The 22,362-nt window shown below is 43.1% G+C and overlaps 1 protein-coding gene across 1 annotated transcript in view; it reads right to left on the bottom strand.

The window, feature by feature from the left end:
* Positions 1–22,362, bottom strand: part of LOC117875041 — a gene marked incomplete in the record, with an annotated part of 112,106 nt that overhangs the window by 27,770 nt on the left and 61,974 nt on the right. The window contains 9 exon segments of the mRNA XM_034765903.1: positions 548–668; positions 1,045–1,183; positions 4,168–4,397; positions 6,141–6,296; positions 6,744–6,839; positions 8,492–8,645; positions 10,956–11,094; positions 16,711–16,873; positions 17,727–17,844. Of these exon segments, the coding sequence (XP_034621794.1) occupies positions 548–668; positions 1,045–1,183; positions 4,168–4,397; positions 6,141–6,296; positions 6,744–6,839; positions 8,492–8,645; positions 10,956–11,094; positions 16,711–16,873; positions 17,727–17,844 (1,316 nt within the window).

Consider the following 22,362-nt stretch of genomic DNA (forward strand, 5'->3'; position numbering starts at 1 on the left):
AAGTCAAAGCTTAGATTCTGCAGCATTTGAATCTGGGTGAGCAGGCTGGATAAGTGTCAAGTGGGCCAGGTGCTTGAAACCCCAGTGTACAAGTTTTCATCACATGGTGGCATAGTCAAGGTATGGGCATTTTCACATAAAGGGCTGGGCTTTATCAAAACCTGAAGAAGTTTTATGTGATGATGGTAAATTTTCACCAATGATTTCACTGTATGTGGGCCAAATTGTTCCTGGCTCTTGAATGGGTGCAAAGGGAAGCAGGAAGGATACACAGGAACCTTACCACCCTGCACAAGGGCTGGGTAGAATCCTTGCACTCCACCCTCCATGTGCCACTAGGGATGCATGTTCCCCAATGGGAAAGTGGATGGAAGCAGCCCTGCTCCCCGTATTAGCTACAAAACTGGTAAGCCTACTGTAACTTCCAGAGCTCCCACGCATATGTAAAGGCTGTAGGATTGGGCTTCCCATGTTTGGCATGCTTCCTATGCAGGAAAGAGATGGGGAGGCTAGATATAAAAATGCATTTTGTATTTTAACACCTTACCTGTAGGAAGGCCGCTTCCTGCTCTTGCTCTTTCAGATGTAACTAGTGTCATCTCCTGGTTAATTTTCTTTTTCACATCATGGATCATGTGTATTTCTAGACTTTCCAGCAGTTTTTGAAGCTATAGTAAGTGTACAGTAAATTGTTCACTTTAAATCTCTATGCTTGTTATACCTCATCTGCTCTGCTTTGCCAATTTTCAGTTTTTTTAAAAAGTGATTTTAAAAAACACATAGTATGTAGGAGTAAATATAAGATATTTTAGGGAAGTTATATTGTGTCCAATTCTGTACCATGAGTACCCTGGGGGTCAGATTCACTAGTCCATTACAGCTGCTTTATGCTGCTCCAGGGCGCTGAGTCGTGGGCCTTGCAGCACAGGTCCCAGTTTGCTTGAACTATCCAGACAGGTGACCCTATTTAGGCCCCCCCATGGGTTTTAATGGTTCCATGTCAGTCAACAGCACTCCCCCTGTGCAGTAATAGTCCTCCTTTACCTGCCGTGTTTTGACTTCAATTTCTGATGCTCCTTTGGGGGGAAGTATAGACTGAGAGCTTGTTACAAGTCCTTCAAACTCATCTTCTGTGCCCATCTGCCTGGCAATGGCTCTCATAGCAGGGTATAGGATGTCAGTGCTAAAGAAATCCAGACTAAGATGTTACAGATATTCCCTCTCATCAGTATTTTCAGTCTCTTCTGTATTTCTCTCTTTCGGGCCATACGTACCTTTACCCTCCCCTCCCCCGACACATAAGCATTGAGACTCATGTCACTATCCCCTGTCACTCTGTCGGGAAGCCCTGCTAGCAGAGCAGGATTTTCTGTGTGGGCCGATCATATGATACTGAATCTCACATAACATCACTTCTTTTTTCAATAGTTATAGAAACATAAAAGTTCAGTGGATGAAGCAGGAAGAGCAAAAACAAAGCAGAGAATTCTGGTTGCTAGTATGAACTTCTCCCCTGACAACCAAATAGACATAGACACCCCCCGACCCCATGATGCATTCTCGTATCTGATTGCATTTGCTAGGTAGAAACAGTGCCAGCCTCCCTTCAGTCGTCAGTTCCAGCCTGAATACTGAAAGGGCCCTTTATGTCTCCAAACAACAAGAGGAGCAATTGACAAAAGGGCACAGGTACCAGGTTATATTTGACACCATTGATCGCATTTAACACACTTGAAGAACTTGAAAACCTCATTTGCTCAAGATGAGTGGAAGCTTTTCCTGGTGAATGGGGTGAGTGCAGTGTTTTACCATCACTTTCCACAGAGCTGTTGTTTCCATTCACAAAATATATACACCAAGATTCAACAAAGTGGTCCCTAAAGCCAGCACAGATAGATCACCCTGGCATAGAGAAATCCTCCGCTGGCACAGAGTTGGCATAGGAACTGCTACACTAATACCGCCTCTGCAGGTGTGAGCGAAGGGAATATGGGAAAGCCGGGGGGGGGGGTGTGAGGGAGGAAGGAGCTTGGCTGTACCCCAGCGATCATGACTACCACATCAGTCCCTTGGCAGCTGGCACAAATTAGCATAGCCCTGAAACAGTGGGGGTACAGCAAGAGAGTGATTGCTGGAGCCCAGATGTGTGGGAGAAGTGCCCTGCCACACATTTAGCGTGAAGAACCCATGCCCCCAGCACTCCTCCTGAAGAGTTTCAGAATGCTGTAGGAGCAGGTTGAGCTCAAGTGCTCTACATGTTCCTGGAACTAGGGTCTCTCTCTCCCTCTGCAGAATGTATAAGCTCTACAGGGGGCAGAGATCCCAGTCCCAGGAAGCATACAGATCTTACCAAATCCCCACGCTATACCAGTAAGTGGGTCTGGGTATTGCAGGTGGGTCTTGCTCCTGCAGCTCCCCAGCCCTGGCAATTTCTTCTCTTCTTCCGGATGAGCAATGAAGAACAGCCCCCTGCTCTCTGGGTTACATTATATCACCAGATTCTCGCCCCCTTCTCTGGCCTGCACAGTGCTGAGGAACCAGATTAGGCCACCTGAAAAGTCCCCTGACATGGGGGAGTCCTAAACTGGTATTAAATTGGCATGGCTTGCTCATATACCACCCTTCCGCTCTGGACTCACCATAGGGATGTGCTAGGGAAGGAGGGAGTGTGGCAGGAGCATTACTGCATGTTAGCTATGCTCAGCTGGCAGATGGCTCCTTGAGAGCCTTTACTTGCTAGCACAGGTGAGTATAGCTCACAGACTGCTCTACAGTACGTCAGATCTGAGGTCAGCATTGGACTAGTTTGAAAACTACAAAGCTGACAGCCCCACCCTGCTGCACAAAGCAGAGACTGGGCACAGTAGAAAACTGGCATGCCATTCTACTCAGATATGCTTCTGTTGTTCAGGGATTTGTAGATGTAAATTGGGAAGTCTGCTTTTATGTAAGTATAAATAACAATGATATCTTAGTATCTCTTCTCTCAAGTCACTAGAGATAACAGTGAGTCGGTATTTCTACTGTAACTTGCTAGATTAACAACAGGGTTATACCAGCGAGTAGGGGCATAAAATTGACATCTGAGCGATCTCAGGATAATCTGAAGATAGCAACACAACATGTCTCACAGGAACAGTACAATGGAGGTATTCAGTGGCACTTTGATATCTGATGACTAGACTAGAGAGAGACCTGATACCAGTTTGTTAAAGGAACAAACTAATACATTAAGACAAAAATGTTTTGGATTTGCAAGGAAACAAACAGACACATCTTCTCTGCCCCATTTTGTGAGAATCTTGTTTTCCGATATCACCAAAACTCCCTGCTACCTAGACTGTATTACTGCTGTGTTATCCAGCAAACTTTTGTTTTCATTATGTTGCTCATTTTGTGTGGTGTTTAGATGCTGCTTGTGATTATTAGAACTGGGAGCACTGGCTGTTGGGAGTCTGAAAGGACAGGAAACAGGAAGGAGCGGGGAGGAGTTGAGGAGGCTGAGTGAGAGTTACAGAAGGTGCAGCAGCAGCTTGGTAAAGAGGTTTCCACTATAAAAATAAAGTCCTGTTGAAGTTTGTTAGTACCTTGCCTGGTTGATACAACATTTTGGTAATACATTTTATTTCAGGGGACCAGGAGGGCAATGCATTATCACATTTTTAAAAAAGATATAGTTTTAGGCTTATAGTAAGTGTCCCTTGAAAGGAAACTTGCCAGATTTTCAAATGCACATTATTCAGGCCAAGCCAAGTGGGAGGATTAGGAAGAATCCTGGTACATTTCCACTTCATTAAAAATCAGCTTCAGGAATGTCAAATTTTAAAAGTACTATATGTAACATTGATCTGAATGTCCTAAAGAGACAGGTAGAAATAATAGTGTCACTGAAAGGCCACAAGAATACATTTGGAACAACCTTACTAATGAACAATTCAGGGAGAAAGAAGATCAGAGCAGGTCAAAAACCCTATTCTAAAGAGAAAGCAAAGATATTAGAATAGTTATCAATTTTGTACCAAACTAAAGGAAGGTAGAACTAAAACAGAGCAAATTGAAACAGGATAAGAATAAGAGAACAGTGTGAAGAACGGTACAGGCATTTATTGTTTTTAACTTTCACAACCACTCCAGTCTAGAATACTTTTACATCAGAATGAAACTCACCCATATAGCTCAGCAAACTGTTTGTAAAGAGGAACTGTATTGATATCCTCGACTTTCAGTTTAAGTCTACCCCATTCTGCCTTTAATACTTCCAATTGCTTCCACGTTATCAGAAAAGATCTCAGCAAAGCACGTGAAGTAACTGGATCGTGCAGCCTTGGCGGAGCTTTGCAAGTCTTTCTGCTGCTCTCTGACCAACTGGCATGTGATTCATCAACTTCTGCCAAATTCTAATGAAATTATTATAGGAGACATATTTTGTTACAATCTCATCTCATACACTTCATTGTTTAATAAAATGAGATAAGCCACTGTACGCTTGTTAAAGATCGAATTTAAAAAAAAAAAAAAAAAAACGACCTTGCAACCCACTATAATTGTTTCCATACACTAGTGTCCTACAAAATCTAGTGGAGATAAAATCCTGGCTATTTTTTCATTTCAATGAGCAGACTATAGAAAAGACAAGGCTAAAACACACACACACACACACACACACACACACACACACACACACCTCTCTCTTTCATCTTATTGCCACTTTCCTTGAGTCAGTTGCCTCAATAAAACTCCCTGCTGGGTTGTTGACAAAAATATCTTTAAAAACTCAGATTCTCAGCTCAAGTCCTGAAGGAAACATGCCCCTATTAAAAAATAAATAACTCGTTCTCTTTGCACATTTCTCCACATTCACACTTCCTGAAACTATCACTGTACACTTACATGTTCACTAGCCGGTAGGTTTATCTGCTTTCCATCAGAAATGGCTTGAATCTCAGCCCATCCCCTGAACCAAACCTTTGTGGTAGGTTCTGGAAAGGCTTAATGCTCCCCAATGATCATTCACTACTTTTTTATCCATTGTTCAAATGTTACTGGAAGTACAGCCTGAGGACCCAGTCCTCTTCTTAACTATCAGTCCTCATTATACAAGGGGGGCAGGCCTCTCTGCACTGAGCAGCTCTTGTTAAAGGGACAGATAAGTGTCTCACCCTCTAGTCCTCTGAGGCACAGGTGGGGAAAGTGAAGAGGCCCTGCTTTGTCCCCCAGTCTCTCATGGCAGCAAGTACAGCAGCTGCATGGTGGGCACCTGCAACCCTTCTAATGGGCTCCGTCACTGTGGCTCTCCTCATTCTCAGCTGCACTCTAAAAGCTTCTTTGAAACACATTACATCCCATCATTGCAGTATAACTATATGGGACTAAAGGCCACTCCCAGGATTCACTGAAGTCTAAGGGAGTTTTTCATAAGAGCTGTGCAGAGAGGCAGAGTGGTCGCCCACCCAGGCTCCAAGGAAGAAACAACTCCCCACCCTCTGTGGTGAGCCAGGCCAGGCCCGCCCTTCATGCTGGAAGCAGAAAGTCAGAAGAGGAAGTATAAGAGGCAGGGCAGCAGCGTACCCACCTTAGGCTGGATGGCTTGTGTGCATTTGCTGCCTGCCACAGTCAGAGAGCTGGGCTATAGACTGCTCATGCTCTGCCTTGCTCAGAGGGCTTGGCCCTGGCAGTGGCCATGTCTACACAACCACTTGTGTCAGCAAAACTTCTGTCACTCAGGGGTGTGAAAAAGAACACATCCCAGAGCGACATACATTTTGCCGGCATAAGTGGTAGTGTGCACAGCACCAGCTTCTTCCACCAACATAACTACCGCCGCTTGTTGGGAGTGGTTTAATTATGTGGACAGGAAAGATCTCTCCCATTGGCACAAAGCAGCTACATGAGAGATCATACAGCAGCGCCTGTGTTTGCTGTCTGCCCCAGCCAAAGAAGCTGGGCGATAGACTGCTAATTGCCCTGCCCTGCACCAACGGGCCCTAGACTCTTTAATGACACTTACCACATTTGTTCCCTGTCAAATGGCTATCAGCTGGTAGGGGGGCATAGTGAGGCGGAATGGCCTCCCTCAGAGGCGGACAGGAAGGAACCACTCCAAGCTGTATAGCCTAAATGAATTACTTTGTCAGAGGTACCTGTTTTTTCTTAGTTACAGCAGTTTGCCATTCAGCATGATCTTCCATAACAACATCATAGCTACTCTGCAGTATATCCTCCATTAGAAACTGCATCCCGACCAGCTCCCCATGAGCAACTCTTCGGTCGTCATCACTCAGACTGCACAGACACAACTAGAAGAGGAGACACATCTGGTGATTTTTCTAGGTTACCCAGACAGATCTCAGTGAGTAACTATGGTAATGAGTTATTGTTAGTACAATTACTTTAAAAGTCATCCATCCATTTGTATGAACAGATGGATTCTACTGGAAGCCTCTGGCACTGTGGACCTAAAAGTCATGGAAGAACTTCGTTACCCAAGCACAACAACATTGTAGTAGCTGCAACTAAAAAATGAAATTGCCTAGTTCAATTTCATTGTCCAAGAGCAGCAGTTTTTTTAAACAAACAAACAAATGGTGAATGGTAAAATAATTTGGGTTTTTTAAATGACAAAATAATGTGTTACTATCAAAGGGAAGGACTTGTTTTAATGCAGAACAATTATCATATTGTCACTGTGCCTTTGGAGACAGGCACAGTAACTTTTAGATGTACAACAAGTAGCAGTCACATACCTGCATGTTATAATTTATGGTATTTAGATTGTGGATAGTGACTGGAAACGGTCCTCCATCTATTAGAAATGCCCTCCAAGGAAACAGTGTCAATGTCTAAAACAAATTCAGATGACATTCAGAAGCACCAAAATAATGTTCCAACAATAATAAAGGTCGTATCTAACTTGAGCTGAGGAAGGAAATCACAGTGCAGGCTGCTGCTTAGTCTGTAATATACCATGCTCTGACTTCTTTGCATGAGTTGCAGATCAGTGTTTAATTGGAACTATATAGGATGTACTAGGACTACTGAGACAACAATGGGATGAGTTAAGGGACTGTTCTCTTTACCCTACATTTCCTGGATTATTGGAAGCTGGTGTCAGATTTAACATTACTTTCACATTTGTTAAAATTTCATTATCTTTGGGTTTTACCACAAACTATATTGAAAGAAAGGAGGAGTTCAGTGGTCATACATTGACAGCACTATGCTTAGGCATTAAAGGCAAAATCCTGCCCTCTGTAGCACGAGAGAGAGAAGAGGGTGCAGGGACCCCATTCTTCTTCTGAGTATATCCCTGCAGAAGCTGGGCAGCGTTCCAGTGCAGTGCTTGTGCGCACCAGGAGAGAGGAGACGCTAACACACCCACTATTATTCTTCACACAGGGCAAATCTCATTCTTCACTTGTTCTACATAATGGCTCAGTATGATCATTTAGAGCAGGGGTTCTCAAATTTTAGCAACCAGAGGATCCCCATTTTGATTTAAAATTTTTCACAGACCCCCAAACCGGCTTCTAATTTTCCCCAGGGGTGCTCAGCCCCAGACCTCGCCCCCACTCCACCCCTTCCCCCAAGGTGCCATCCCTGCCCCTCCTCTTCCTGCCCCGCTCCAACCCTGCCCCTCCTCTTCCCCACCTCTTTCCACCCCCTCCTCCACGCGTGCCCCTTTCCCAATCCTCCCCCTCCTGCCTAGCACCTCCTGCACACCACTGAACAGCAGTTCCGCAGCATACAGGAGGCACTGGGAGGGAGAGGGAGGAGTTGATCAGCGGGGCCAGTGGCCCCGGACATGACTCGCAGACCCCCTGGTCCATGGACCCCAGTTTGAGAACCGCTGATTTAGAGCAAGCTACCGACTGCAGAAGTTTCACAATTCTATAAGGATTAAAAGGTGCAACCAAGGTAGGAAAGTAGTCATTTAGGGTGATCCAGTGGAGTGTAGCTAGGAGTATTAGGATTAAAATGAGCAAAGGAAAGTTTAAACTGAATATCTGGAAACATCTACTAACCCTAGCATTTATGGGTTTAATCCAAAGAAGTCAAAGGAAAGTTAACTTCAGTAGGCTTTGTATCAGGCCCTATGACTAGCCTTTTTCTTTAATGCATCTGATGACCCACAACAGGAAGTTAGTGGAAGGTCCATCATTACAATTAGGTCCATCATTACAATTAGGTCCAACATACAGTGTAGGGAATAATCCTATTCTGGATACAAGGGATATGATGACTTACAGTAATAGTTCTCTTCTATTTTTTAGTTTTTATGATTACTTGCTAATTAGTGGACTTTTTCTAGGGACCCCAGTGACAAAGTGAAACGGACTATGATCACAGAAACGAAAGTCACTAAGTACTAAGTTCTGTGCTACCACAGAATGGATATCACAGCAAGAACTGACAACGATTTCTCCACTCAGCACCCAAGTACAGACAGGAAACAAATCAAATCAATCATTCTTTGAAAGTACATTTTACTCACGATGGGGCTGCGTGGGTCCAGTAGCTGCGGGAGCCAGAGCTGTGAGGCAAATATACTCCTTACTGCAGAGTTACTCAGGGGAGGCAGCCCATGGTGCATACTGTCTGTAACACTCTGGTAAGCCAAACTATTCCCAGAGGACAAATATACTTCTCTGAAGAGACACCAAAATCACTTTTTAAATACCATCTTTATAAAAAAAAATTGAAATATAGTCTATAACTAACTTACACATTCATATTAATATGCTGAACTGAACATCGCAGTCGTGGGCAGTGACCTGCAACTGATTGTAGTTATGTACTTAGTGAAAAGCTAAGGGCTTGTCTACATGGTGTTTTAGTACACACTAGTAGGTCACGCACTAACTGGTCTGTGTACACCCTGCTGGTGAGCAGTAAAAGTTCCCTAGTTCATGTTAAGGTATTCCCTACCCGCTAGGGAAATTTTAGTGCATGCCAACTGGTCCACGTGGGCTAGTTCGTGCATGGCATGCAAGTGCAGACTAAAGCAAGTCCATAGACAAGCCCTTAGTTGCTATGCTTTAAGCTGAATGCAGTGACTGGCCACTTACAATTGCATAAGAAACTACGGCTCAAAAATGTATCCACCAGCCCGTGGATTAACATAAGTGAAAATAACATCCTACTAATGCCAGGGACATTTAATGGAAAGCAGCTCTTCTCATGGTAGAAGGGCTAGCTTGTAACTGAAGAACATGACTATGAGTCAGGAGTAGAGCTGGGCAAATAATGGATTTGTTGGTTTGCTGGCAATTCCAGAAAACTGAAAAAAAGCTTCATTTAGCAGTTGAACCAAAAATGACATTTTGGGGGCAAACTGAAAAAACCCCAGTAAACATTTAAATGACTATGAATTGCCACAGCATTGGGCAGGGAGAGAGTGACCCGATAGCCTGGTGATTAGGGCACTTGCCTAGGATCTAGGAGATTTATGTTCAAGTCCTTGATTCAATAACTATTTAATTCTTTATATGAAGTAGAGCAGGTTCAACCAGAGAGATTGAGAGCACCCCACCTCAGAATATCCCATAGCCCAGTAGCTAGGAGACTCCTGCAGTGTGGAAGATCCAAATTCAAATCCCTTCTCCACATCAAGCAGAGGATAGTGGGATTGAACTGGGTCTCGCATATCTGAGATGAGTGCCCTAACCGCTAGGCTAAAAGTTATAAGGAGGACACCATCATTACTTTCCCCGTTTGCGACTCCAGCCTGAAAAGTGAAACGTTTCCGTAATGTCTAAACAACTAAGAGCCTATGAGCAAAGAGATCCTAGATCCATAGTGCGTTCTTCCATAGAGATATCATGCTACTTTGTTATATACTTTATAAACACACACTACATAAACGAAACATCCAAAAACTAAACTGGAAATCGGCTTAAATATACAATAGCTCTGTAAGTTCATCTGAATCTCTTTTACTACAGACATTTCTCATCCCCACATTTTTTGCACACCCTTTAACTCAAGGCCTGAAGCCAAACTATTTCCTGCAAGGTGATGAGCACCCTCAACCCCCGTTCTCTCAGGAAGCGCTCATCACCCTTTAATTGTAAGCTCCTTGGGGCAGGGACCCTGGCTTTTTGCATGTTTCATATGCACATATGGTGCTGTACAAGTAATAGAGTATTTTTAGCAATAAAGGAGTTGTCAGACAAGTTTTAAGGACACCTTGAGCATTCACAGCTGGATTATGTCAAAGGACTCATAATAAAGCAATTTGCATTTTAGTGTCACTATGCTCTCACTTGCATTATAACCCCAGTTTGGAGAAAATGAACTTTAATCATGCTCTCAATAAAGAAGTGATACAGATGTAGCATACGGCATATTTGCTTCAATTTCCTGTCAGCATACTAATCTTTATCAAAGTGAAATGTTTTCCTAACCAATTGCCCACAATGCCTTAGTGAGTAAAAGATAAAGCAAACTAGCCTGTTTTTTATTTCTGGTTCCCTGTGGATCTGCAATCTGTCAACAAATCAGTGCTGTGTTTACATCATCTTCCCACAACAATCAAATTATACTACAGAACAGCAATTAAAAGGGGAGGGAGTAGGAGTCACTCCCTACTATCACTCTGTGCTGGGTGGCAGTGCCCATAATCTATCAACACTGTAAATCACAATTTTATTGATATAGATAAAGTTAAGAAAATTCTCTTTTGAATGTCTAATGCACATGACACAGGAACACTACTAATAAGCCTCACATTCACAGATAAGCTGTACTCAGATACACTAAATTGAAATCCTCTTAAATATAGCAGATAAGGAATCTGTCAATTGATAGATGAACTATGTACAGCTGTTTTAAATTCATCTTTTCTACTTGTGTTAAGACAGCTCCTTCCTCTTGAACTGAATTAAAACCTGGTCACAGTACTTTATAAAAGAGCCTGGCAGAGATGATTTTTTGGAATTAGCACTTTTAACTCTCACCGTAATAAATGTCTGACTGCTGCATCAAACTGTAGAAACATAACTTCTCTTTGAATGATTAGCAGTTGGGCAACTTTGTTAGGATCCAAGGGGTTTTGAAGGCTGTCAATCATTTTTTGTAGCTCTTGAAGTTCAGTTCCTATAGTTCCCAGGACAACAATAAATCCATCAAATTAGGCAATAGGAAATGCATGCTAATATATACTAGCCCAGTGATCTATTTTAACCTCTAAAAATCTTCCACTTCATGACCAAAGGCCTTTTCCCCCGACCAGGAGAATTGTGCTTCTGGAACAAAATAATTTTTGCTGTCTTCGGACATTGTTTTCAGCCGTGCAAAAACATGCTGTAGGGAAGAAGTTATGGCAATTGGAGGATTGTGGGGACATAGTTTGGGCAGAAAAAAAGAGAGAGAGAGAGAGAGAGAGACAGGCATAAGGAATAAAAGGTTACAGACCTCTTAAAAGAATGGTTCTATTAGCATTCTTACGTATATCACAAATTTTTAACATAACACCAATGAGAAAAAAGGTTGACTCAACCCTTTTCCTATTGAAGTCAATAGTCATTTTGCCATTGACTTCAGAGGGAGCAGGATCAGACCTTAAGCCTTTAGTTTATCCACCTCTGGTCAGCATTATGATGTGATCCCACCAGCCTCTCTTTGTTGCCCACAGCAGCTATACCAAGTGTCATGAACAGCACCAGGCAGTTCGAGTCTGCCATGTCTGTGTTCTTCTTCTCTTCCTCCTCCTCTTCCAAAAGCTCTGTCAAGTGCCTGTGATGGGTCAGAAAATGCCACTGAAATGTCCACCAGCATCTCGTGAAAGCTGTGCCTGTTTCCTGACACAGGAGTGAAAGCACAAACAAGAAAAGTTCTTCAAAAGATTCCTCCTTCATGTGTTGGCTCCAGAAGCTGGGAGTGCACAGACCAAAATGACTGCTGGGCAGGATGTGTTAGCAGACTGTTCCATGCAGAGTGGACAGTCAAGTTTTCCCCACAGTGCACCATGGTCAAAGGACTAGAGTGGCCACATTTTGGGAGGACCCCAGGGAGACTGGGATATAGTCAGTTTGACTTGGGTCTAGGTGATGCAATGTGGATGCAAGGGCTCCAGGTTTGAGTCTGGGTAAGAAAATTCTTAACATTGGGTTAAAAAGCAATCAGTGTAGATGCTCTAACCCAGAGTCATCTGATTAGAGTCCCACTAATCCTGGGCTTACATTGCAGGGTAGACATAGCATTAGGGAGCTGATTCTGCAAGGTACAGAGCACTATCTTCTTCAAAGACACCCTGCACATTGTAGGATCATCAGGCCCAGCATGTTTAGTTTTTTTTTAAACCAGCAAAGAACATTTCATGTTCATCCAATACTTTTAATCCCAAAGCACATTATAATCTATTGGTGTATAGAAATCTTTTCCCTAGGTTCTTGTGTTAGTACCTGTCGCTGTATTATCTGAGTGCCTCAAACTGCTTACTCACCACTGACAGGACTTGAACTCACAGTCCTTATCTTAGAAGACCAATGTCTTATCCATTAGGAGGCTCAGATCACCATAACTTTATCAGTGAAATGTAGTCACTTCTGGGCAGAGGAGTGGCTATGAATGAGCAGTGAAAGAAGAGGATATTTTTGTCAGGCACAAAGGGCCAGAACAATCTCATGAAAAGTGTTAAGGGAATATCTAACTTCTGCAGAATCTGTCGTATTTATTTGGATTTTTAAAAGTGTGACATATGAAATAAAAATGTATTTTACACTACCTTCCCAAATGCATTCAATTGTGCGGTTCTGGCTGATGATCATTATGAGCTCAGACTTCCGGGTGGTTTTCAGAGCTTATTAAATGTGTTTTTCTCAGCCACACACTCCTTAAATGAAGTCACTAGTACATTTGAGTGTGTTTTTTAGTGTGTGCTCAATGTACTAAGTCCTTTTTGCTAAGTTAAATGACCCAAAACATTAAAGTCAACATAACTGTATTAAAATAAAAGGGAATGCAAATCTTTATGATTTGCTATAGTTCTTTCATGCAGTGAACTTTTTCAGACTTATTTAAAGGCAGACAGACTTAGAACATGGGTTTTTTAATCCGTTTATTTTAGGTATTTGATTATAAGAATCCTGCTTATATATCCAAATAATAGCATAAAAAATATCACAAGACAAATTCTGCACATATACAGCTCTGACTAGATACAGCCAAGGGCAGAAATGGTCTCTTTCATTTTCAAGGAATGAAAGAAATTTCATATTTAGACCTGATTTTTCATTCATTTAAAAATTGTCAGGCCAGAAAGGAAGCTTCCCTCAATTTTTCTTTTAAAATTACACTTACACTATCATAGTCAGATCTCCAGCCGCTCAGTCTTTGAGAAGTGCAAAGTTGTATAGCTACGTAAACCAGGAGCGGCGCCAGGGTTTTTGGCACCCTAGGCGGGGGTCCTTCTGCGCTCCCGGTCGTCGTCGGCAATTCTGCGGCGGGGGGGTCCTTCCACACTCCCGGTCTTCGGGGCACTTCGGCGGCGGGTCCCGGAGCGAGTGAAGGACCCTCCGCAGAATTGCTGCCGAAGACCCGGAGCGCGGAAGGACCCCCCCGCCACCGAATTGCCACCTCCCCAAATCCTGGTGCCCTAGGCGACCACCTAGGTCGCCTAAATGGAAGCGCCGGCCCTGATGTAAACACACAAAAGCATGTGGCTTGAAATGTCATACAAATACCACATATGGCAACCTACATATGCATTATACACTACCATAAAAATTTTCTGTTGTAAATATGCACAAATATGTCCAATGTGTTGAGACTCTAGCCCACTGTATACAGGTATAATCCGACTGCTGAAAACCATCCCATTGCTGAGTGCATTTAGAAAGCTGCAATACAGCTTAACCCTAGTCATAAGTTAACTGATGTTAACTGATACCATTTCTGCATAGGGTATACATTTCATCTGTTTTATCTTTGAAAAAAAGAGTTATGCAACTGATTTAAATAAAGGAAACAAAATCCTGCCTTTTTAATCTGCTGGTCAAAGATAAAATCATTATGAGCTAACCAAGCAACCTGTGGTAACATTCTGCACTGCCAAGCAGGAGGCCAAAATGCAATGCTTTTTGCTACCTCGCTTGGTAGAGATGGAGTGCTGCAGGAGGTGACAGTCCCCCTCCCTTGGCATAGTGTGTTGCAGTTTTCTGACAGTCTATCATCAGTGAAAGGAAGCAAGTACCGGTAAGTGCAGAAAATAAGAATGGGACTTTCTGATAACTTCTGATAACTTCAACATGTTTCTCATCTTTAAGATATCTTTCTTTCCTTCCCCCTCAGGATTTTCTACTTATTTATGTTTGTGCTCAAATAAATCTGAATGAATTATCCTATTTACAAACAGAATAAATCATACAGATTATTCAGAACAACATCATGCAAACAATATCCAGGTCAAATCTTCATAGCATGACTGTGTGGGGGCCTTTATGTGATAAAAATTAGAGCATATTGCTTTAGGCTAGCACGGTGAATGTTTTTGTTCTAAAACTGGACACAGGACCTTAAAATGCCCATCTCCTGTACTGATGCATTCCATCCCAAGTCTCTCACAGAAGGGCTGAAGAGTTTACGCTGTGGTAAAAAGGAAGGCCCTCTAGCACTACTTTTACATTGACCAATGTGTTCCAACAGGTTTTGTCCACTCCAGAATGGGGTTGGGGGGACACAAAAGTGTCTGAAACATTTTCAATAATTGTTGAACAGTCAGCACAGCCCACCTTCCCCACAGATAACTGGTGATGCTCAAGCAAGGACGAGAGTGTCAATTAAAACACTATGGCACTGCTTCTCAATTAGAGGAAAGTTTCAAAGCTGGTGAGAGGTCAAGTCTCTCAGTGTAGGAACAAGAGGAGATCTTAGGCCAAAAAAAAAAAAAAAAAAAGTAAAGCCAAAGAAGTCACTATGGTACTCACTCAACAGAGCTGCTTCCTGCATGCATTTGAAGTGATGTCTTCTGACTCGAATGCCAGACTGATAGTCTGCTACTTTTTACTTGTATTAACACTGCAGAGCCCACGGAACTATCGGGAAGAGAGCTGGATCCTAGTCTGGCACATGCATCATCATCAGAATTCTTAACTAAGCTTCAGTAGCAGAATTTCTGGGCCTGAGTCCCCTCTGATTTACACCAGCCGAAGCCAGGAGCAATTTCATGCATGTCAGAGACAAACCGCTCTCACATCAATGTGAGAGGAGAATCTCTTGTTGTTGATACTGAGTGATCCAGAATGAATACAGTTTGCCTTTCAAATTCGAGTCTGAGCTTATAGCATTGGCAGCTAGGAAAGCCATCTTCTCACTTGTAAACCAAGCAGATTTGATCTAAAAGTTACTGGGACACATTTTTACAGAGATGATGCCATATTTACAGAGAGACTTTTCAGAGTAGAATCTGATTTTACAAGAAATATGCAAGGCTGGTTCTTAAGCTGTTAGGAGACATATTGAGGAAGAGTAAAGGTGAGGAGGAGGTTTTCTTGGACAACAAAGAAGGGTCTTAGGTAAAGCCTGTAGATTTGAATGTAAAGATGTCTGGGACTGTCTCTCTGAGGCTTCTGTCTTCGCCACAGGAGAAAGTACTGTGATCTCCATGCCGCTCCATAGTACCATGTGACATCACACAAAAAAAATCAACCAAACAGGCTTTTTTATTCTGAATTTTAGAGGTACTAGTTGTAAACGGCCTTGTACTTGTGTCAGGATAGACATGCACGTTGCATTTGTGGGATTTTTCTACACAAATAAGGCTTTGTTGTAGCCATTTAATCTTACTCTATTTAGTACAGAATTTCATTGTGTTATAAGAGTATTTGGAAGGCAATCAATTGTGCAGCACAGCCTGGACAACTTTCTTGTTTATCTTGTTTAACCCCAGTTTATCGTACAGCAGCCAAACCCTCCCAATTTCACCAGTGCACTATCCTGTAATCTCTGGCTTTTGGAACATTATTGTGCTAATATTTGCTCTTGACTGGGAGTGAAAGGCTGGTGCAAAAACCAGACATTACACACATCTCCTGAAATTATCAGGTGTTTGTCTTAATTAAAGGGCATCTGCTGTTCAATGGCTCTGAGGCCAAACGAGTTCTGCTCCATCTGCAGAAGCATCATTTCACATTGTAGGAGCCACATGGTAGAAAGACTTGGGAAAATCTGACCAGCCCAAAAAAATTTAAACAACTAATTATTACTTATTCTGAAATTAGATTTATAAGACCTAAGTGGTGGGAGGAGGAGGAGGAGGTAGAAGGTCTAGTGATCAAAGCACAGAATTGGGAGACAGAAGATGTGTCTTCCATTTCTGGCTCTGCCATAGAGTTGTTTTGTGTCTTGAGCAAGATACTTAAATCCCTTGATACCTCAGTTTTCTCATCTGTAAAATGGGAATGATGCTACTTACCTACTTCATAGGGGTGTGGTGAGGTCACATTCATTCATGTTTGTAAAAGGCTGTGAGATCACAAAATGTGCATAGTGGAATGTACTGAAAGCATTTGATATTAGGGCAATTTAATTGATTTAAACCTTGAGACGTGAAAATATGGGGGTGGATAAAGGTATTTTCTGGCACTAATACATCATCATATACTATATATTTAAGGTAAAAGGCACCATTTCAGTCAGTAACTGTCCTCTTTTTTGCTGAAAGGTTTTTCTGAGCCTGCTCTGACCACTGATGGTGATGTATTTGTTACTTACCGATCCTTTCGTTCCCTCCCCAGTCCGCGGTCAGAGGCTCTGGATTTAGGGAATCAAAACAGTTTGGGGAGTTTCCTAATTGAGCAAAGCTGAAAAGGTATGAAACGATGTCATGAAGTGCTGCCACAATCTGCAGGCTCTGCCTGAGTGCTCTGTAAGCAGCCTGCAGATAAAATAAACATTGGGAGAAAACCCTTTAAATGATAGACAGAAAATGTGAAGAAAATACATAGCAATAGCAAATATTCATAAATGAAGATTACTGATTATTTGTATCCCAGTAGTACCTAGAGGCCACAGTCAGGATTAGGGCCCACTGGGTGGGTGCTGGACAAACATAGAACAGACGACTGCCTCTTCCAGGAAGAGCTTACAATCTAAAATGTTATGTTGTACTACTGAGTGTTAGGGCTCCTAGAGTCTTGAATGAGTGTCTTTTTGTACTATTTAAATAAAAACTTTTTCCCCCCATGAAAAAGATAAATAGATCAGGAGCAAAGAATTGGTATGTTATGGTGTCTCTCTATTTTCCCTCCTCACATTTTAAACCCCCACTTTCCTCTTAACACAGCGACTAGAGCCAACATCCCTGCTACTTCCCTATACATTTGGGGAAGGCAGGGGGGAGAGACAGATGGATGGACAGCAGGGGAAGGGTTAGGGGCATGCAGGTTTGTCTGTAGGCAGCGGGGATCCAACAAGGCTGGTTTTAATAAAGATCCAAACTAACCTGCATTACCCTGCTATCCTTTTATCTTTTGCGCCTGTGTCTCAAACACAGAGGATACAACTTTTTTCTTAATGCCTGTGACCTGACACACCAATCCAATGGCACATCCTAATTGTAGCAGGCATTCTAATCAACACACTGCGAGTTTGTTTATTTCCCAGGGCTAGTCATCTCTAATGACAAAGCAACATTTCAACATGTATGAAGAATGTGGTCTGTCCTCCAGCTGCAGCTACATGCTTTGATTAAGAAAACAAAATCTCTCTTTAAGTTTGTAAATACCAACCTTCTCTGGCAGCATTTTAAACATAATCAGCACCTCAGAAGGGTGAGGAATGAACCACAAATTGAGGAAGGCTTGCCCATCAGGAGACAACAAACGATGTGGTCGTGCCTGAAATGACCTGTTATATGGGGAAATGATAGATTCCTGTCACTTTGGAATGTTACAACTAAATAAAAAGTCTCTGAAATAATTTTTAAATCTAAATACTACAATGTTGTAATTCTCACTTAAAAGTTGGGCCAAAAAACCTCTTGCTAGCTCAGGCAAAACTTCCATTTGGGCTTGGGATTTACCCCAAAGATTGGAACAGCTAGAAATAAGCATATTTCAGAGATCAAATGATTGCTAAAGGCCAGATTCAAAAGCCCCTTGAATTCAATAGGAATCTTTCCATTGACTTCAGTGGGTTTTCAACCAGGCCTTATAGTGTACCAACCTAGGAGACCAGAATGCCCTGCAAAAGGCTTCTCTGAACCAAATACACAACTGTCACTTCTGCCAAATGGCCTCTCTCAACCAGAGTGGTATTATTTATTCAAAAATAATGAGCCATGGGCCATCCCTGAAAAATAATGAGCTTAGTGCCCATTCCTACAAGGTTCTGAATGGCTCCTGCAAAGTGCTGAGTGGCCCCAATTTCTATTGACTTCAACGAGAACTGAAGACATTTGACCCCTCACAAGAGGCACTTTGTAGGATTGTCTCTTTGATCCCTAGGCAAAAGTGTTCAACTGTGGCATAGGATAGCACTATCTTGCATCATTCTCTGATTGACTGCTTCTGTCTGCCTCAGAAACAACACAGCCAGGCTCAAAGGAGTCACACGCAGCCCTGTTTGGAAGGAGTTGGCCCAGTGTGGTGATGAAGTGTTATAACGTGGGAGAATCAGCAGGGATCCTCAAGGTTCTACGATCTTCCCTCTCTTGGTAAACAAAGTTAAATTAGAAATGTAGACCTTGGATAATGTAACTTTCTTCTTCCATAGTAATAGGTAGGGCTACGACAATACATAAGAATTAAAAGTCTACAATGAATATTTGCTTAAATTCCTGTACAACTTTCAGTAGACAGCCCCATCTTCTTGTCAGAAGATGTTAAATTATAAAGTTAGAATATGCATCATGTATTTTTTTGTTTTTCCACATAAACAAAACAGCCACTTCTTGTCTCAGTGCATATGAGCATGAAAAACAAATTGAACTAATTTAGTCTCAGATGAGAGGTTTAAACTCAGTGGGAACAGGGATGCTGGAACAGTTTTTATAGTGGGGGGGGGCTGAGAGCCATTGAACCAAACTGTAAACCCTGGATATAATGGAAGAAACACTTCAAGTCAGGAGGTGCTGCAGCACCCCCTGCATCCCTAGTTCCAGCACCTATGAGTGGGGGGGAATAAGTTTGATTTACATCAAAGTGAGTTTTATACTTATTAATTATTATTGTGATTAAAGAGAGAGGTCAAACAGCAGAAAGAACAACTTGCATCTGTGTGAGAGTGGAATAACGAATGGTTAACTGCAGTGTGTTGTAAATGAGAGAATTACCTTTGGGTAGGATTTGTTTAACCAGCTGTTCATTACCTATTTTGCATAAGGAACGATAAGAACAAACTGTACCCAAGGAAACTGCACTTTACCGGGTGACCTTACTGTTTACTCTCTTTATCTGTTTCCTCCATTTTACACCATTGCCTGGAAGCCCTAACAGCAGGGAGAGACCAAGTACAACAGCTGCAGTTCACCCCAAAGGCAATGCTCTCAATAGTGAGCATGCTCCCATAGCATGGATGTCTGTATATTTAATGTCTCCATCAAAGGGGTCTGTTTCCCCCCGTCTTCGATGCACACATAGTTCCATTTCATTTTAAATGGTGTTTTCTCCAGGGTTGGGTTAAGGAAAGAATGCCTCTCCCCCTCCCCAAGAGGTCAATGTCATTTATTTCTGCTATGATGTGGTATGTTATGTTAACTTTTCAGAAAGAAACAAGACAACTTATATAGCATCCAGATGAGGCCATTTGCCCTGGTGAGATCTGGGAAATTATTCAGAATTCCACCCCACCCCACCCCCCCATCATTCTAGCTGCACTCCTCCACACACACTTCAGAAAGAGCCAAAGCACAATTTAAACTTAAAGATACTAGGTAAAACAGACTTTCTATAATATAAAACAAATACCAATGTTTCCCATTCCCCCCCTTCTTTCTTGCCTCTGTAGTCGCCAGAAAATCTTTTTAGAGAGAGGTGGGTGAGGTAATATCTTTTATTGGACTAATTTCTGTTGGGGAGAGAGAGAGAGAGAGAGAGAGAGAGAGAAGCTTTAGAGCCGCACACAGCTCTCCTTCAGGTCCTGGAAAGATACTCAGAGTGTTACAGCTAAATGTTTGACTATCTTAGATAAATTAACAAAATTATCTCAGAATTTGTGCATTTCCTGTCCTTTAGCAGGGAATATTGCTAATACTCAGGTAACATTACAAAGTTACCTAAGGCAAAACTGTGAAGATTGAGGGTAACCACTTTATTATCCAATTTTTTTCATGGCACCTGATCCAGAGACTCACTGAAGTCAATGGGTGTCTCTACTGATTTTAGTGGGGTTTAGGATCAGGTTCCTTAAGACATCTTTTCTTTGGTTTTTGTTTGTTTGTTTTTTAATTTTTCCCATTTGGACTGATTCTTCTATAACTGTTCATTTACTTTCTCTCTTGAAACCCTCTTCTGTTACTCCTGGGCGAATTCCGTGCCAAACATTTTAAAATTCTGCACTCAGTTTAAAATTCTGCAAAATTTTGCATATTTTGTCAAGGGCCATCGTCTGTAGCAGCTCCAGGTACTGGTGGTGACAGTCAGGAGAGGAGAAGGTAGATGGGATCAGGGTCTTATCCGGAGAGGAGGAGCCTGCCATCGGGGTCGGCACTGTTGGATCAAGCGCCAGGTCCTCCTTCAGGTCCAGGACTAGCAGAGCCAGCGGAGGTGCTGACGTGGGCTGGTATGAAACCACCAACAGTGGGTATGGGCGGCAATAAGGGTCCCATGTGGGCCAGTGGTGCCAGAAGGCCGGGTGTTGATGGTACTGCGGGCCCAGAGCATAGGGTGCCGGAAAAGGCAGGTGAGCCCAGGAGTCTGCACTACACCAGGAGACCAGGGAGAAGGATGGCACTTCTGCCAAGAAGCTCTCAGAGTCCAAAGAAGCCCCTAGCAGTGGCAGAGCCATCGGTGCAGGCGGTACCGCGACTGGCAGTGGTGGGTCACAGCTGAGGAGGAACGCTCATCTGTTGGTGAAGGTGGCTTACGTGGCTGAGTAGTGCACTCCGGCGGGCTGTTGGGAGCCTCGGTCCTCTCGGGAACTGGTGGTTCTGGCGGGTCTTGCTTCTGCTTCACCTTGCCCCCTGCCTTAGGGGTAGCCCAGCGGGGTCATCATGTCTCACTTGACCGAACCCGGCTTGGGGAGGAAACGCGGTGTGGTGCAGCGGTCTACGATGGGGACTTACTGCAGTGAGAGCACTTGCGACTGTTCTTGTGCATCTTCTCATGTCTTGGTGGTGCTGCTGGATCTGAAAGTGAAGCCGAGGGCGGGGCACTCACAGCCAGTGATGGGTGGTGCACAGCCAGCACAGACCGTCCAGGATCGGACTCAGCATGAGGCCAGAGCACTTCCGCCATGAGGAACTTGCAGAGGCGCTGATGTCGAGCGTTGCAGGTTCTTGACAGGAAAGGACTTGCAAATATTGCAGCAGGCGACAAGGTGTGTCTCACCCAGGCAGTAGAGGCAGCGCATGTGCTCGTTGATCATGGAGAATGAATGAGGGCATGAGGCGCAGTTCTTGAACCCTGGAATGCAGGGCATAATCCCTCAAAGGGGTCGGGAGAAACCCCGTAAGGGGCTACTATATACACTAACTAACCAAACTAACATATTTACAGATGTACAAAGAGAAAGGAAATAGAACTATCTACCTACAACAGACTGTCATTCCCATAGAGCGTACAAGAGTGAAGAGAGGATTCTGACTCTGACCAGGTGGTAAGAGGGAAACTGAGGGCGCATCGCTCCACACGGCCTCTTATAACCTCTCATGGCGCACGTGGCGATGTAAGGTGACCGTGTGTTGCAACGGACATGGCTGCTGACAGACTTCCAGCTCCAACGCATGGCACGCATGCACACCTGCGTTTGGAATATGTATAGGGACCATCACTCAATGAAGAACATTAATTCTGTGCAAATTCTGCATTGCGCAGTGGCACAGAAGTCCCCCAGGAGTATTCTTTCTTCTCTTATTTGGCCTTTCACCTTATATTCATTATAAAACTGTGTGTTTTCTCTCTTCCCTCCCCACCATGCTCTTTCCTTCAGTTTCTACCCCTCTTCCACCCTCTCTCCCTCCTGTGATGAGAAACTAGAGTGCACATCCTGCTCACCCTTCAAACATCTGGTGAGAACAAATGTAGGTGATAGGCTTATTTCAGAAAATAAGAAGGTGCTAGAATTAATTTCCTGAAATAATACTAAGGTAGGATGGAAGCTACACACATTGAATCTATTTCCCCATGTTAAGTATTCTCGCACCCCTTGTCAAACTGTCTGTAATGGGCTATCTTGATTATCACTACAAAAGTTTTTTCTCTTAAT

This window comes from Trachemys scripta, chromosome 3, assembly GCF_013100865.1.
Source record: "Trachemys scripta elegans isolate TJP31775 chromosome 3, CAS_Tse_1.0, whole genome shotgun sequence".
NCBI classification, from domain to species: Eukaryota; Metazoa; Chordata; order Testudines; family Emydidae; genus Trachemys; species Trachemys scripta.